Source organism: Salmo trutta, unplaced genomic scaffold (genome assembly GCF_901001165.1).
Source record: "Salmo trutta unplaced genomic scaffold, fSalTru1.1, whole genome shotgun sequence".
In the NCBI taxonomy this organism is placed as follows: domain Eukaryota; kingdom Metazoa; phylum Chordata; class Actinopteri; order Salmoniformes; family Salmonidae; genus Salmo; species Salmo trutta.
The window spans coordinates 95,875-111,707 of NW_021822707.1; the positions used below are offsets into that span (position 1 = coordinate 95,875).

At 45.0% G+C, this 15,833-nt stretch overlaps 1 protein-coding gene across 1 annotated transcript; it reads right to left on the minus strand.

Annotated features, from left to right (window-relative positions):
- Nucleotides 1–738: 738 nt before the first annotated feature.
- rps21 (ribosomal protein S21) lies at nt 739–8,235 on the minus strand (the record flags this gene model as incomplete). Its single annotated transcript, XM_029744904.1, is given in 5 exon segments — nt 739–806; nt 2,509–2,564; nt 5,528–5,599; nt 7,270–7,333; nt 8,185–8,235. Coding segments are annotated over 5 exon segments (252 nt in total). The 3' UTR covers nt 739–796.
- Nucleotides 8,236–15,833: the final 7,598 nt, after the last annotated feature.

Consider the following 15,833-nt stretch of genomic DNA (forward strand, 5'->3'; position numbering starts at 1 on the left):
AGGAAGAGTAGCTGCTGCCTTGACAGGAACTAATGGGGATCCATAATAAACCCCAGGAAGAGTAGCTGCTGCCTTGGCAGGAACTAATGGGGATCCATAATAAACCCCAGGAAGAGTAGCTGCTGCCTTGGCAGGAACTAATGGGGATCCATAATAAACCCCAGGAAGAGTAGCTGCTGCCTTGGTAGGAACTAATGGGGATCCATAATAAACCCCAGGAAGAGTAGCTGCTGCCTTGACAGGAACTAATAGGGATCCGTAATAAACCCCAGGAAGAGTAGCTGCTGCCTTGACAGGAACTAATGGGGATCCATAATAAACCCCAGGAAGAGTAGCTGCTGCCTTGGCAGGAACTAATGGGGATCCATAATAAACCCAAGGAAGAGTAGCTGCTGCCTTGACAGGAACTAATGGGGATCCATAATAAACCCAAGGAAGAGTAGCTGCTGCCTTGGCAGGAACTAATAATAAACCCCAGGAAGAGTAGCTGCTGCCTTGGCAGGAACTAGTGGGGATCCAGAACACAAACAAATTAAGGAGACCAAGGATGGGCAACTCCAGTCCTCGAAGGGCCTGATTGGTGTCACAATTTTCCCCCGTCCCAACTTACACACCGGACTCACTCAATCACAATCTTCAGTTCGGGAAGACACCACTTTAGGCTGCCGAGGACTGGAGTCATCCATCCCTGTCTCAAAACTAAAGTACTAATGATGCCACTTGAAACAAATTCATTTATTTTTTTTTACATGTTTTTATTTTTTACAAAGAGATTCCAGAGCTGCAATGTCCCAGACTAGAAGTTCCTGTAAGGACGAGAGAGAGAACTCATTAGAACACATCAAAAGGGGGTAACGTTACATTTGGTAGCGTTGTAGTAGACACAAAATGACAAACGGGTAGCCAGGATGATGTTGATCAACATCAGTGAACTATTCACAAAAAAAAAATAGATATATACATTTGTAGATCCAGACCGATATTAGTTTAGGTATTTATGGCACCAGTAAGATACCGATAACAACCTACGGCCATTAATAGGGAGACCTACGGCCATAAATAGGGAGACCTACGGCCATTAATAGGAAGACCTACGGCCATTAATAGGAAGACCTACGGCCATTAATAGGGAGACCTACGGCCATTAATAGGGAGACCTACGGCCATTAATAGGGAGACCTACGGCCATTAATAGGGAGACCTACGGCCATTAATAGGGAGACCTACGGCCATTAATAGGGAGACCTACGGCCATAAATAGGGAGACCTACGGCCATTAATAGGGAGACCTACGGCCATTAATAGGGAGACCTACGGCCATTAATAGGGAGACCTACGGCCATAAATAGGGAGACCTACGGCCATTAATAGGGAGACCTACGGCCATAAATAGGACGACCTACGGCCATAAATAGGACGACCTACGGGCCAAGTAACATTCGGTTACTTCAGAACAATGTTTCCACAAATCCTGGGGAACCTAGCATCACACCTGATGAAGAGTTGACTAGAACAAAACAAGTGTGTTTGTGATAAAAAAATAAAACTTTGGGATTGCCAGGAACAGGAAACATCCATCCTCCATGATTGGGCTGTTTTAAAAGTGGAAAACGTTTTTAATCCAATCATGTTCTGCCCCTGAACAAGGCAGTTAACCCACTGTTCCCTGGTAGGCTGTCATTGTAAATAACAATTTGTTCTTAACTGACTTGCCTAGTTTAATAAAAGGTAAATAATAAAGGTTGTTTTAATTTAAACAGATGATCAGATACCCATTAGCATGAAGCAGCCTTTTCCCCTCTCACTGAACAGAGCTGACAGATGAATAAGGACTCATTCCCTCTTCCTCTGCCTGCGGCTATGGAACCCTGACCAGTTCACTGTGATTATTATTATTTGACCCTGCTGGTCATTTATGAACATTTGAACATCTTGGCCATGTTCTGTTATAATCTCCACCCGGCACAGCCAGAAGAGGACTGGCCACCCCTCATAGCCTGGTTCCTCTCTAAGTTTCTTCCTAGGTTTTGGCCTTTCTCAGGAGTTTTTCCTAGCCACCCCTCATAGCCTGGTTCCTCTCTAGGTTTCTTCCTAGGTTTTGGCCTTTCTAGGGAGTTTTTCCTAGCCACCCCTCATAGCCTGGTTCCTCTCTAGGTTTCTTCCTAGGTTCTAGCCTTTCTAGGGAGTTTTTCCTAGCCACCGTGCTTCTACACCTGCATTGCTTGCTGTTTGGGGTTTTAGGCTGGGTTTCTGTACAGCACTTTGAGATATCAGCTGATGTAAGAAGGACTTTACAAATAAATGTGATTTTGCTAAAAGACTAATACCATTTCCAGTCGACTGAGGGGTTAAGTACTTTTGCAGTAACCCATGTTCTCAGATCAAGGGAGGCTCGTTCCTGCGTTTAATAAGACTAGCACAGGTCAACAATTGGCAGGTGTATAGGGCTCGGTGAAAAGGGCAGTGGATAAGGATGCCACTTGGGATGCAACCAGAACCAGTACTTACTTTGACACGATGCTGTCGGTCTTAGCCAGCCTCAGGAGGGAGTCGTCAGCCTCGCCCTGCAGGTAACGGGACGTTCCGTTAAGACAGTTTACCCTTCACGCACGCACGCACGCACGCACGCACGCACGCACGCACGCACGCACGCACGCACGCACGCACGCACGCACGCACGCACACACACACACACACACACACACACACACACACACACACACACACACACACACACACACACACACACACACACACACACACACACACACACACACACACACACCTCATAGCACTATCACAAAGATAAACACACAATATCTAATGATGCCATGGCATTTCAGTTGTCTACAAGTGGCTTCCTCTCCAGAATCTACACTGATTCATGAACTTTCTACACGCCTCACATCTCATAACACTGACCCTGTATTCAGGACATAAAGTTATATTTATTTGACACGTTTGTTGTAGTTTAACTTTAGTGCCTTATTGCAAAACAGGATATCTGGAATCTGTTTTAATTATGGACAGGCTTCTTTTCACTGTCATTGAGGTTAGTATTGTGGAGTAACTACAATGTCACATCTCGTAACAGGGATGTGATCAGAACATAGAAAAATCAAGAGTACGGAAGGATAGTTCAGTCTCAGTCATATGAACATGGATGCTACGATCACAGTTACAGTTGTTGCCAGTCTGAGGTTTGCCTATAGTCTGGCTTTTTAAGAAACGTCAGGGCCTCAATCCATCTCAGTTCTCTGACAGACTACAGGAGAGAACAAGGCCTCAAAACATCTCAGTTCTCTGACAGACTACAGGAGAGAACAGGGCCTCAAACCATCTCAGTTCTCTGCTAGACACTACAGGAGAGAACAGGGCCTCAAACCATCTCAGTTCTCTGACAGACACTACAGGAGAGAACAGGGCCTCAAACCATCTCAGTTCTCAGAAACACTACAGGAGAGAACAGGGCCTCAAACCATCTCAGTTCTCTGCTAAACACTACAGGAGAGAACAGGGCCTCAAACCATCTCAGTTCTCAGAAACACTACAGGAGAGAACAGGGCCTCAAACCATCTCAGTTCTCTACTAGACACTACAGGAGAGAACAGGGCCTCAAACCATCTCAGTTCTCTGCTAGACACTACAGGAGAGAACAGGGCCTCAAACCATCTCAGTTCTCTGACAGACTACAGGAGAGAACAGGGCCTCAAACCATCTCAGTTCTCTGACAGACTACAGGAGAGAACAGGGCCTCAATCCATCTCAGTTCTCTACTAGACACTACAGGAGAGAACAGGGCCTCAAACCATCTCAGTTCTCTACTAGACACTACAGCAGAGAACAGGGCCTCAAACCATCTCAGTTCTCTGCTAGACTACAGGAGAGAACAGGGCCTCAAACCATCTCAGTTCTCTGACAGACTACAGGAGAGAACAGGGCCTCAAACCATCTCAGTTCTCTGACAGACACTACAGCAGAGAACAGGGCCTCAAACCATCTCAGTTCTCTGCTAGACTACAGGAGAGAACAGGGCCTCAAACCATCTCAGTTCTCTGACAGACTACAGGAGAGAACAGGGCCTCAAACCATCTCAGTTCTCTGCTAGACACTACAGGAGAGAACAGGGCCTCAAACCATCTCAGTTCTCTGACAGACACTACAGGAGAGAACAGGGCCTCAAACCATCTCAGTTCTCTGACAGACACTACAGGAGAGAACAGGGCCTCAAACCATCTCAGTTCTCTACTAGACTACAGGAGAGAACAGGGCCTCAAACCATCTCAGTTCTCTACTAGACTACAGGAGAGAACAGGGCCTCAAACCATCTCAGTTCTCTGCTAGACTACAGGAGAGAACAGGGCCTCAAACCATCTCAGTTCTCTGACAGACTACAGGAGAGAACAGGGCCTCAATCCATCTCAGTTCTCTACTAGACAATACAGGAGAGAACAGGGCCTCAAACCATCTCAGTTCTCTGACAGACTACAGGAGAGAACAGGGCCTCAAACCATCTCAGTTCTCTACTAGACACTACAGGAGAGAACAGGGCCTCAAACCATCTCAGTTCTCTGATAGACACTACAGGAGAGAACAGGGCCTCAAACCATCTCAGTTCTCTGACAGACTACAGGAGAGAACAGGGCCTCAAACCATCTCAGTTCTCTGACAGACTACAGGAGAGAACAGGGCCTCAAACCATCTCAGTTCTCTGACAGACTACAGGAGAGAACAGGGCCTCAAACCATCTCAGTTCTCTACTAGACACTACAGGAGAGAACAGGGCCTCAAACCATCTCAGTTCTCTACTAGACACTACAGGAGAGAACAGGGCCTCAAACCATCTCAGTTCTCTGACAGACTACAGGAGAGAACAGGGCCTCAATCCATCTCAGTTCTCTGACAGACACTACAGGAGAGAACAGGGCCTCAAACCATCTCAGTTCTCTGACAGACTACAGGAGAGAACAGGGCCTCAAACCATCTCAGTTCTCTGACAGACTACAGGAGAGAACAGGGCCTCAAACCATCTCAGTTCTCTACTAGACACTACAGGAGAGAACAGGGCTTCAAACCATCTCAGTTCTCTGCTAGACACTACAGGAGAGAACAGGGCCTCAAACCATCTCAGTTCTCTACTAGACACTACAGGAGAGAACAGGGCCTCAAACCATCTCAGTTCTCTACTAGACACTACAGGAGAGAACAGGGCCTCAAACCATCTCAGTTCTCTGACAGACTACAGGAGAGAACAGGGCCTCAAACCATCTCAGTTCTCTGCTAGACACTACAGGAGAGAACAGGGCCTCAAACCATCTCAGTTCTCTGACAGACTACAGGAGAGAACAGGCCACTAACAGATCGACGGCCTGTAGCGTTGCAAAATGATGGTAACTTTCCCCAAACTCCCAGGTATTCCAGAAATCCTGGTTAGGGGAACTCTGGGAATCAGGAGGGAATAAGCAGAGAATCCAGACTCCTCTAGGAGAAATGAAGAACCGTAGCCTTGGAGAAAGAGGGAACCTACCATTCTACGGATGGCACCGCAGATAGCATAGGTCTTGAACTGCCCATTGAAGCGACCGGTTGCCTTGTCAACCTGCAATAAGAAAACACAACGGGAAATGGAATCAGTACAATGAGATCTTACAGTAATAATGAGTAATGAGCGTTAGGTTAACCTCTACGGGATAGGGGGCAGCATTGAGAATTTTGGAAAAAATATGTTCCCATTTTTAACTGCCTCCTACACCAACTCAGAAGCTAGAATATGCATATTATTGTTCAGGTTTGGATAGAAAACACTCTGAATTTTCTAAAACTGTTTGAATGGTGTCTGTGAGTATAACAGAACTCCTATGGCAGGCAAAAACCTGACAAGGTTTCAAGCAGGAAGTACCCTGTCTGACAAGGAGTCGTGCGTCTTGCATCTTTTTATTGAAAAGTAAGGATCTTAGCTGTAACGTGACAATTCCCAAGGCTCCAATAGGCTCTCAGAGCCCGGGAAATAACTGAAGGTTTACGAGGGAGCCTCAGGCTGAAACACATTATCACCTTTTGTAAGTGTCGACTCAGAGGACCTTTGAATGAGGCGCGTGCACGAGTCGCTCCTGAGGAGAAATTTTATTCGGCTGTTTAGGCTCAACGCATACTCCCGGTCGGAATATTATCACTTATCTACGAGATAAATGGCATAAAAATTGGTTTTAAACAGCGGTTGACATGCTTCGAAGTACGGTAATGGAATATTTAGACATTTTTGACACGCCAATGCGCCATGCGCGGGACCGTGAAGAAGCATTCTGATAGTGTCTAGAACTCACGAACAAAACGTCGCTGTTTGGATATAACGATGGATTATTTGGGACCAAACCAACATTTGTTATTGAAGTAGAAGTCCTGGCAGTGTATTCTGATGAAGAACAAGCAAGGTAAGAACATTTTTCTTATAGGAAATGTGATTTTGGTGGAGGCTGACCTGGGTGGGTATCTAAATAGCTAGCCCTGTAATGCCGGGCTATGTACTTAGATTATTGCAAAATGTGCTTCATCCGAAAAGCTATTTTAAAATCGGACATATCGAGTGCATAGAGGAGTAATGTATCTATAATTCTTAAAATAATTGTTATGCTTTTTGTGAACGTTTATCGTGAGTAATTTAGCAAACTGTTAGTAAATTCCCCGGAAGTTTGCGGGGGTTATGCTTTTTCTGAACGTCACATGCTAATGTAAAAAGCTGGTTTTTGATATAAATATGAACTTGATTGAACAGACATGCATGTATTGTATAACACAATGTCCTAGGTGTGTCATCTGATGAAGATCATCAAAGGTTAGTGCTGCATTTAGCTGTGGTTTGGGTTTATGTGACATGATATGCTAGCTTGAAAAATGGGTGTCTGATTTTTTCTGGCTGGGCACTCTGCTGACATAATCTAATGTTTTGCTTTCGTTGTAAAGCCTTTTTGAAATCGGACAGTGGGGTTAGATTAACGAGATTCTTGTCTTTAAATAGCTGTAAAATAGTCATATGTTTGAGAAATTGAAGTAATAGTATTTCTAACGATTCAAAAATCGCGCCACTGGATTTCAGTGGCTGTTACGTAGGTGGGACGATTTCGTCCCACATACCCTAGAGAGGTTAACACAGCAGATCAATGAAGACAGTACAGGCAGCGACCCAAAATCGGGCGTTCAGCAAGACGCAACGTTTTTGGAATTTTTAAGAAGAGTTAGCCTGGAAAGAGTTTTGTCATTCAGTGATGTTACCTCAGCAATGTTGATCTGGATGGAGGCGTGGTCCTTGGCTCCGATGATCCTGTTGCTCGCGGAACTAAAAGACGAGGTAAAATTTGAATTAGAAGGGTATATTTTCATCGCCGCTGTACATATTAAAACCAATCATATCATCACAAACTGTAAAGCATTATTCATTCTAACGCATTAGCTACTGCAGAGAGCATACCGTTCAGGATGAAAAAGTATACTTTAAGCAAATGTATTTAGTAAGGCCCTTTTATACACCAAGTTGTCACATGGTGCTTACAGATACCTGGTTTAAAACCCTCAAGAACAAGGAATACATAAGAGAAGAGCCAGCTATCAAGCAGGTTAGTTGTCAGGAGACCCGACGTTGAATTTCATTAGATTTAACGTCGGGCATAAATACGCCAAAAGGACCAACAGCACAGACAACTGTAAAAGTATATTAAAATATATATATTTAAAAAATAATCAGGCCTCCCGAGTGGCACAGTGGTCTAAGGCACTGCATCACAGTTGCTAGCTGTGTCACTAGAGATTCTGGTTTGAGTCCAGGCTCTGGTCGCAGCCGGTCGTGACCGGGAGACCCATGGGGGCGGCACAAAACTGGCCCAGCGTTGTCCGGGTTAGGCTGGCAGGGATGTTCCTGTCCCATCGCCTCTCCCGAGTCCGTACGGGAATTGCGGCAATGGGACTGTAACTACCAATTGGATACCACGAAATTGGGGAGAAAAAGGGGTAAAAAACCCCCCCAAAAAACTTTAATTCTGCATTCTGGCTTGTAAAGGAAACTTTCCTGATCCAAATCCAAATGCTCATTTATGCCTGACGTACAATTCAATGAAAATCAACGGCGGGTTTCCGGGCTTGTTCGTTAGCTACCACAGGCTTCCATAATACAAGGGCACTCTGGGTACTCACCATTTACGTGGGACGTACAGGTCCACGAATTCACCAGCGTCGTTCTGCATTCTGATTTTGGGTGATGATCGGTCAACTCGATCTGTGAGTAGCAGAGGAAAATGATTCATAAAACATTAAGCATTCTAGTCTCTCACAGAATTTCAGTGTATCGTACCCCGGAAACCAGACATATATAATTTCATTATGTTGTCGGTCGGACATAAATGACAATTTTTGGATCAGGAAAAAAAGTTTCCTCTCGCGACTTCTACAAGTCAGAATGCTGTTTAAAATAACATTTTTTTAAAAACCGGTTGTCCGTGTGGTTGGTCCTTTTGCAGGTAGGAATGTGAGACAGGAACGTTTAACTACGTAAACGTTTCAAAGCGGTGGTAGTACGTTCACATCTCCTCATGCATGTTGCACAAGATGAAAACATGTGCGTGCTGAGCTCATGCTCACACGGTTCTGCTTTAGGTGACAGAAATCTAAAAAAGGTACCACCAGCGCTTTGAAAGTCGATTTAATATATATAAAATTGTTCCCGAGTGGCGCAGCGGTTTAAGGCACTGCATTTCAGTGCAAAAGGCGTCACTACAGTCCCTGGTTCGAATCCAGGCTGTATCACATCCGGCCGTGACTGGGAATCCCATAGGGCGGTGTGCAATTGGCCGGTGTAGATAAGTCATTGTAAATAAGAATTTGTCCTTAACTGACTTGCCTTGTTAAATAAAATATACTCATCTATGAAAACCAAATGGTCCAAATTGCATGTCTCTATCATAATCCATTTAAAAATTATTGGGAGTTTCTACCCTTGTAGGAATGTCGAAATTAACGTGACAAAGAATGGAGTCCAGAGAAGTTTTTTGGGGTGGAAAAACAGCATTGGTCAGCTGGTCGGATGGATGCTGTGTGAGAATGAACGCTAGTTGACAGGATCACTGTTTAACTCGTCATCTTTCTAGCGTTTTCATATTTTAGTATACGCGTTTTATATTACGAAACTCCTGTTTTACAGATGCACAATCGAGAGCATCCTGTCAGGCTGTATCGCCCTCAACTGCAGGGCTCTCCAGAGGGTAGTGAGGTCTGCCCAATGCATCTCCGGGGGCAAACTACCTGCCCTCCAGGACACCTACAGCACCCGATGTCACAGGAAGGCCAAAAAGATCATCAAGGACAACAACCACCCGAGCCACTGCCTGTTCACCCCGCTAACATCCAGAAGGCGAGGTCAGTACAGGTGCATCAAAGCTGTGACCAAGAGACTGAAAAACAGCTTCTATCTCAAGGCCATTAGACTGTTAAACAGCCATCACTAACATTGAGTGGCTGCTGTCAACAAACACTAAAATCTCTGGCCACTTTAATAAATGGACTTAAAATGTATCACTCGTCACTTTAAACAATGCTACTTTATATAATGTTTTCATACCCTACATTACTCATCTCGTATGTATATACTGTACTCTATACCATCTACTGCATCTTGCCTATGCCGCACGGCCATCGCTCATCCATATATTTATATGTACATATTCTTATTAATTCCTTTACATTTGTGTGTACAAGGTAGTTGTTGTGAATTTGTTATATTACTTGTTAGATATTACTGGATGATCGGAACTAGAAGCACAAGCATTTCGCTACACTCGCATTAACATCTGCTAACCATGTGTATGTGACCAATAAAACTTTTTTCTCTCTAAGATTTCTCTCCAGAACAAAACGTATCTCTGAATGGTCAACGGAGCACTGAACGTACAGAAAACTCTCTTTTACATGAACTCAGCTAATTTTGCGACATGTCGGAAACAGACCGACCACCACAACATGTCAAACCCTAAAAAGGTTGCCGTGAGAAAGCAATAACAGAGCTCGGTGTTTATTATCGGAAATATTAGCTTCCGAAATCTAACTTTTTGGATATGTTAGAGACACCACTGAATGATTCAGAATAATTTGTCTTGGGAAAATGGATTTTTATAACATAAGGAAGTGACATCTCACACCCTACAAATTACTAGCTACATTTGCTAGTCTGAAAATTACTAGCAGTTTGCAGGAGTTACAAAAGCAAACAAAAGAAACACTGCACGTATTATAGTAAGAATGTAATAAGACCCCGTTTCCCCCCGTGTATGTCTCTAGTTGAGAGGAGATGTTTTCTACTAGTTGGCTACGGAGCCATGTGAAATCTGCGTTGACGCCGACGGCTCCAGCATGCGGCAAACAGCGGTAGCAATGCAGCCTGTATTTTACCAGAAAATGTATAAATAACGTCAGCTTTCAAACCAAATAAAGTCCTCCTGTTAGCGGAGTTGATTAGCAAAATATTATTTCACGAAATCGACATCCATAGTTGCTAATAGTACAGTATTTTCGTATTTGTAAAACAAGAGAAAATTCTCTCTCTCACCGTCTATCACAAATGGCTGACAGGAAAGGGAGGAGTATAGCTACCGGAAGTTAAAACGAGTTCGACTGGTGTCGCAAGCAATTACTTCCTATGGGCGCTTAAAAAAACCGTATAAAATGTTCCTTTTTTAAAATTCGATGCCATAGAAATACTGAACAGAGGGAATCAGATAGAGTAATACAGGTCTCATAATAAGCATGAACATCTCAAGTGTCTATCCGTTTTGATACAGATTCGATAAACAAGTATAACAGGTGTAATATTTTATTAGGTATATAACCATTCAGTTGTTGAAAAATACATAATATTGTTAGACATATATTTATGAATACAATCAATCAAATATGCAATAAGCAGATTTTTTCCTTCACCTTCAATATGAAGAAAACAATTGACAAGAAAGACAAAAAGACATGGAATACATAGGTATTCATTACATCCACTACAGTAGTCAGTCATTTAGCAGACTCTCTGATCCAGAGCCACTACAGTAGTGAGTCATTTATCAGACTCTCTGATCCAGAGCCACTACAGTAGTGAGTCATTTAACAGACTCTCTGATCCAGAGCCACTACAGTAGTGAGTCATTTAGCAGACTCTCTGATCCAGAGCCACTACAGTAGTGAGTCATTTATCAGACTCTCTGATCCAGAGCCACTACAGTAGAGAGTCATTTAGCAGACTCTCTGATCCAGAGCCACTACAGTAGTGAGTCATTTAGCAGACTCTCTGATCCAGAGTCACTACAGTAGTGAGTCATTTAGCAGACTCTGATCCAGAGCCACTACAGTAGTGAGTCATTTATCAGACTCTCTGATCCAGAGCCACTACAGTAGTGAGTCATTTAACAGACTCTCTGATCCAGAGCCACTACAGTAGTGAGTCATTTAGCAGACTCTCTGATCCAGAGCCACTACAGTAGTGAGTCATTTATCAGACTCTCTGATCCAGAGCCACTACAGTAGAGAGTCATTTAGCAGACTCTCTGATCCAGAGCCACTACAGTAGTGAGTCATTTAGCAGACTCTCTGATCCAGAGCCACTACAGTAGTGAGTCATTTAGCAGACTCTCTGATCCAGAGCCACTACAGTAGTGAGTCATTTAGCAGACTCTCTGATCCAGAGCCACTACAGTAGTGAGTCATTTAGCAGACTCTCTGATCCAGAGCCACTACAGTAGTGAGTCATTTAGCAGACTCTCTGATCCAGAGTCACTACAGTAGTGAGTCATTTAACAGACTCTCTGATCCAGAGCCACTACAGTAGTGAGTCATTTAGCAGACTCTCTGATCCAGAGCCACTACAGTAGTGAGTCATTTAGCAGACTCTCTGATCCAGAGCCACTACAGTAGTGAGTCATTTAGCAGACTCTCTTATCCAGAGCCACTACAGTAGTGAGTCATTTAACAGACTCTCTTATCCAGAGCCACTACAGTAGTGAGTCATTTAACAGACTCTCTGATCCAGAGCCACTACAGTAGTGAGTCATTTAGCAGACTCTCTGATCCAGAGCCACTACAGTAGTGAGTCATTTAACAGACTCTCTGATCCAGAGTCACTACAGTAGTGAGTCATTTAACAGACTCTCTGATCCAGAGTCACTACAGTAGTGAGTCATTTAACAGACTCTCTGATCCAGAGTCACTACAGTAGTGAGTCATTTAACAGACTCTCTGATCCAGAGTCACTACAGTAGTGAGTCATTTAGCAGACTCTCTGATCCAGAGTCACTACAGTAGTGAGTCATTTAGCAGACTCTCTGATCCAGAGCCACTACAGTAGTGAGTCATTTAACAGACTCTCTGATCCAGAGTCACCTACTGTCAGTGCATTCAACTAAGGTAGGTAAGACAATCACATATCACAGGTCAAGGAAGGAGGTAGAGTAATAATAGATCATAGTAATAGATCTCTGGAAGCATCCATACTACAGCACATATTACAGCAGTAATTGGTTATCTGGTCTAAAGTAGTGCACTATATAGGGAATAGGGTGCCATAGGGCTCTGGTCTAAAGTAGTGCACTATATAGGGAATAGGGTTCCATAGGGCTCTGGTCTAAAGTAGTGCACTATATAGGGAATAGGGTGCCATAGGGCTCTGGTCTAAAGTAGTGCACTATATAGGGAATAGGGTGCCATAGGGCTCTGGTCTAAAGTAGTGCACTATGTAGGGAATAGGGTTCATTTGGTGGATGTCCACTACACAGTAAGACATCTAGCAGAAATGCTGTGACACTTATTCTCTTTCACACAGGTGCATCCTATATTAACCGTGCAAGGACACTTACAAAAAACAAAAATATCTCCACATTGTTTTCTGTGATAAACATCCATCTCGTATTGAATCGGCACTGCCTTCAGTCCCTTGACCATACAATCCGAGCAGGTGGCATTCCTGATGACTGCTGGTATCCTGTTGTCATTCTTGTCAGATCTGAAAGAGAAGGAATCAAAGACTAAGGAATCAGCTTCAACAACAAATATCAACAACTGCTGCTACTTTTACTATTACTGTGGGGGGTGGGGGTGTATGTAAGGGGGGTGTATGTAAAGGGGGGTGTATGTAAGGGGTGGGGGGTGTATGTAAGGGGGGGGTGTATGTAAGGGGGGTGTATGTAAGGGGTGGGGGGTGTATGTAAGGGGGTGTGTATGTAAGGGGGTGTGTATGTAAGGGGGTGTGTATGTAAGGGGGGTGTATGTAAGGGGGGGGTGTATGTAAGGGGGTGTGTATGTAAGGGGGTGTGTATGTAAGGGGGTGTGTATGTAAGGGGGTGTGTATGTAAGGGGGTGTGTATGTAAGGGGGTGTGTATGTAGGGGGTGTGTATGTAAGGGGGTGTGTGTATGTAGGGGGGTGTGTGTATGTAAGGGGGTGTGTGTATGTAAGGGGGTGTATGTAGGGGGGGTGTATGTAAGGGGGTGTATGTAGGGGGGGTGTATGTAAAGGGGTGTGTATGTAAGGGGGTGTGTGTATGTAGGGGGGGGTGTATGTAGGGGGGGTGTATGTAGGGGGGTGTATGTAAGGGGGTGTGTATGTAGGGGGGGTGTATGTAAGGGGGTGTGTATGTAAGGGGGTGTGTATGTAAGGGGGGGTTGTATGTAAGGGGGGGTGTATGTAGGGGGGGTGTATGTAAGGGGGGTGTATGTAAGGGGGGTGTATGTAAGGGGGGGGTGTATGTAGGGGGTGTATGTAGGGGGGTGTGTATGTAAGGGGGGGTGTATGTAGGGGGGTGTATGTAAGGGGGGGTGTATGTAAGGGGGGTGTATGTAGGGGGGTGTATGTAAGGGGGGGTGTATGTAGGGGGGGTGTATGTAGGGGGGGTGTATGTAGGGGGGGTGTATGTAGGGGGGTGTATGTAAGGGGGGGTGTATGTAAGGGGGGGTGTGTATGTAAGGGGGGTGTATGTAGGGGGGGTGTATGTAAGGGGGTGTATGTAAGGGGGGGGTGTATGTAAGGGGGGGTGTATGTAAGGGGGGGGTGTATGTAGGGGGGTTTGTATGTAAGGGGGGTGTCTGTAAGGGGGGGATGTATGTAGGGGGGTGTGTAGGTAAGGGGGGTGTATGTAAGGGGGGGTGTATGTAGGGGGTGTGTGTATGTAAGGGGGGGGTGTATGTAAGGGGGTGGGTGTATGTAGGGGGGGTGTATGTAAGGGGGTGTGTATGTAAGGGGGGGTGTATGTAGGGGGGTGGGTGTATGTAAGGGGGGGTGTATGTAAGAGGGGGTGTATGTAGGGGGGTGTGTGTATGTAAGGGGGGGTGTATGTAAGGGGGTGTGTATGTAAGGGGGTGTGTATGTAAGGGGTGTGTATGTAAGGGGGGGTGTATGTAAGGGGGGGTGTATGTAGGGGGTGTGTGTATGTAAGGGGGGTGTATGTAAGGGGGGGTGTATGTAAGGGGGTGTATGTATGTAAGGGGGGGTGTATGTAAGGGGGTGTGTGTATGTAAGGGGGGGTGTATGTAAGGGGGGTGTATGTAAGGGGGGGTGTATGTAGGGGGTGTGTATGTAAGGGGGTGTGTGTATGTAAGGGGGTGTATGTAAGGGGGTGTATGTAGGGGGGGTGTATGTAACGGGGTGTGTATGTAAGGGGGTGGGTGTATGTAAGGGGGGGTGTATGTAAGGGGGGGTTATATAAGGGGGGTGTATGTAGGGGGGGTGTGTATGTAAGGGGGGGTGTATGTAAGGGGGGGGGGGTGTATGTAAGGGGGTGTGTGTATGTAAGGGGGGGGGGGTATGTAAGGGGGTGGGTGTGTAAGGGGGGGTGTATGTAAGGGGGTGGTGTATGTAAGGGGGGGTGTATGTAAGGGGGGGTGTCTGTAAGGGGGGGGTGTATGTAAGGGGGTGTGTGTGTAAGGGGGGTGTATGTAATTTGAACCCTGGTCTATAAACTACTCACGTGTAATTCCAGGGAGCCAGTGAGGTTTCCTCAATCTTAGCGGCATGGTAGGGAACCTTCGGTTGCTTCTGTTTGTGTGTGTGATTCACAAATGTGCACCTTTCACTGGCAGGACAGCAGTGGGATTGAGAACTTCTACACAGAACAACCAGACAGGACAGCAGCAAACACTGAATTCACAGGGGGGGAAAAAAAGCAATGTTGTCAAGAAACGGACAGGCCAAAAGGCAGTTCTGGCAAAATGCCAGATGGGCTGGTCTGTCTTGGGTCAGTGTAAATAGGGGAGTTTGCGCAGAATTTAAGGGTTGCTGGCGCTGCACAGAACGTGTATCACTAGACAAATACACCAGTAGCAAACCCTGAACGACCAAAAAGACAACATTGTCAGATCCTCCTTAAACATATAGGGCGTCTCAAATGGCACCCTATTCCCTATGTAGTGCACTACTTTTGATTAGTGCCCATAGGACTCTGGTCAAAAGTAGTGCACTACATAGGGAATAGGGTTCCATTTTGGGAGGCACACCTACGGTGCATTCACACCTACACCCTACACAGACTACTCAATACCATACATCAAACATGCACACTCTGTAGGGATTTACAATCATATTATTGCAGTGGAGTTGATTTGGAATTTAGTCATCACTTTTGTAGTTGCATAGCAGTTGGCCTAATTGGTTTAAAGGGTTGTTTGTTTTGATTATTAAATTGTAATGATAGTAATAATAGGATGTCAACCCAATAGGTAAACACAGTGGCATCACTAGAGGAATTACAGTGTTATTACACAGCTGTTGGAGGAACTATGTTAAGTGTCATTAAATAGTGGTAATCTGCATCACACAGTA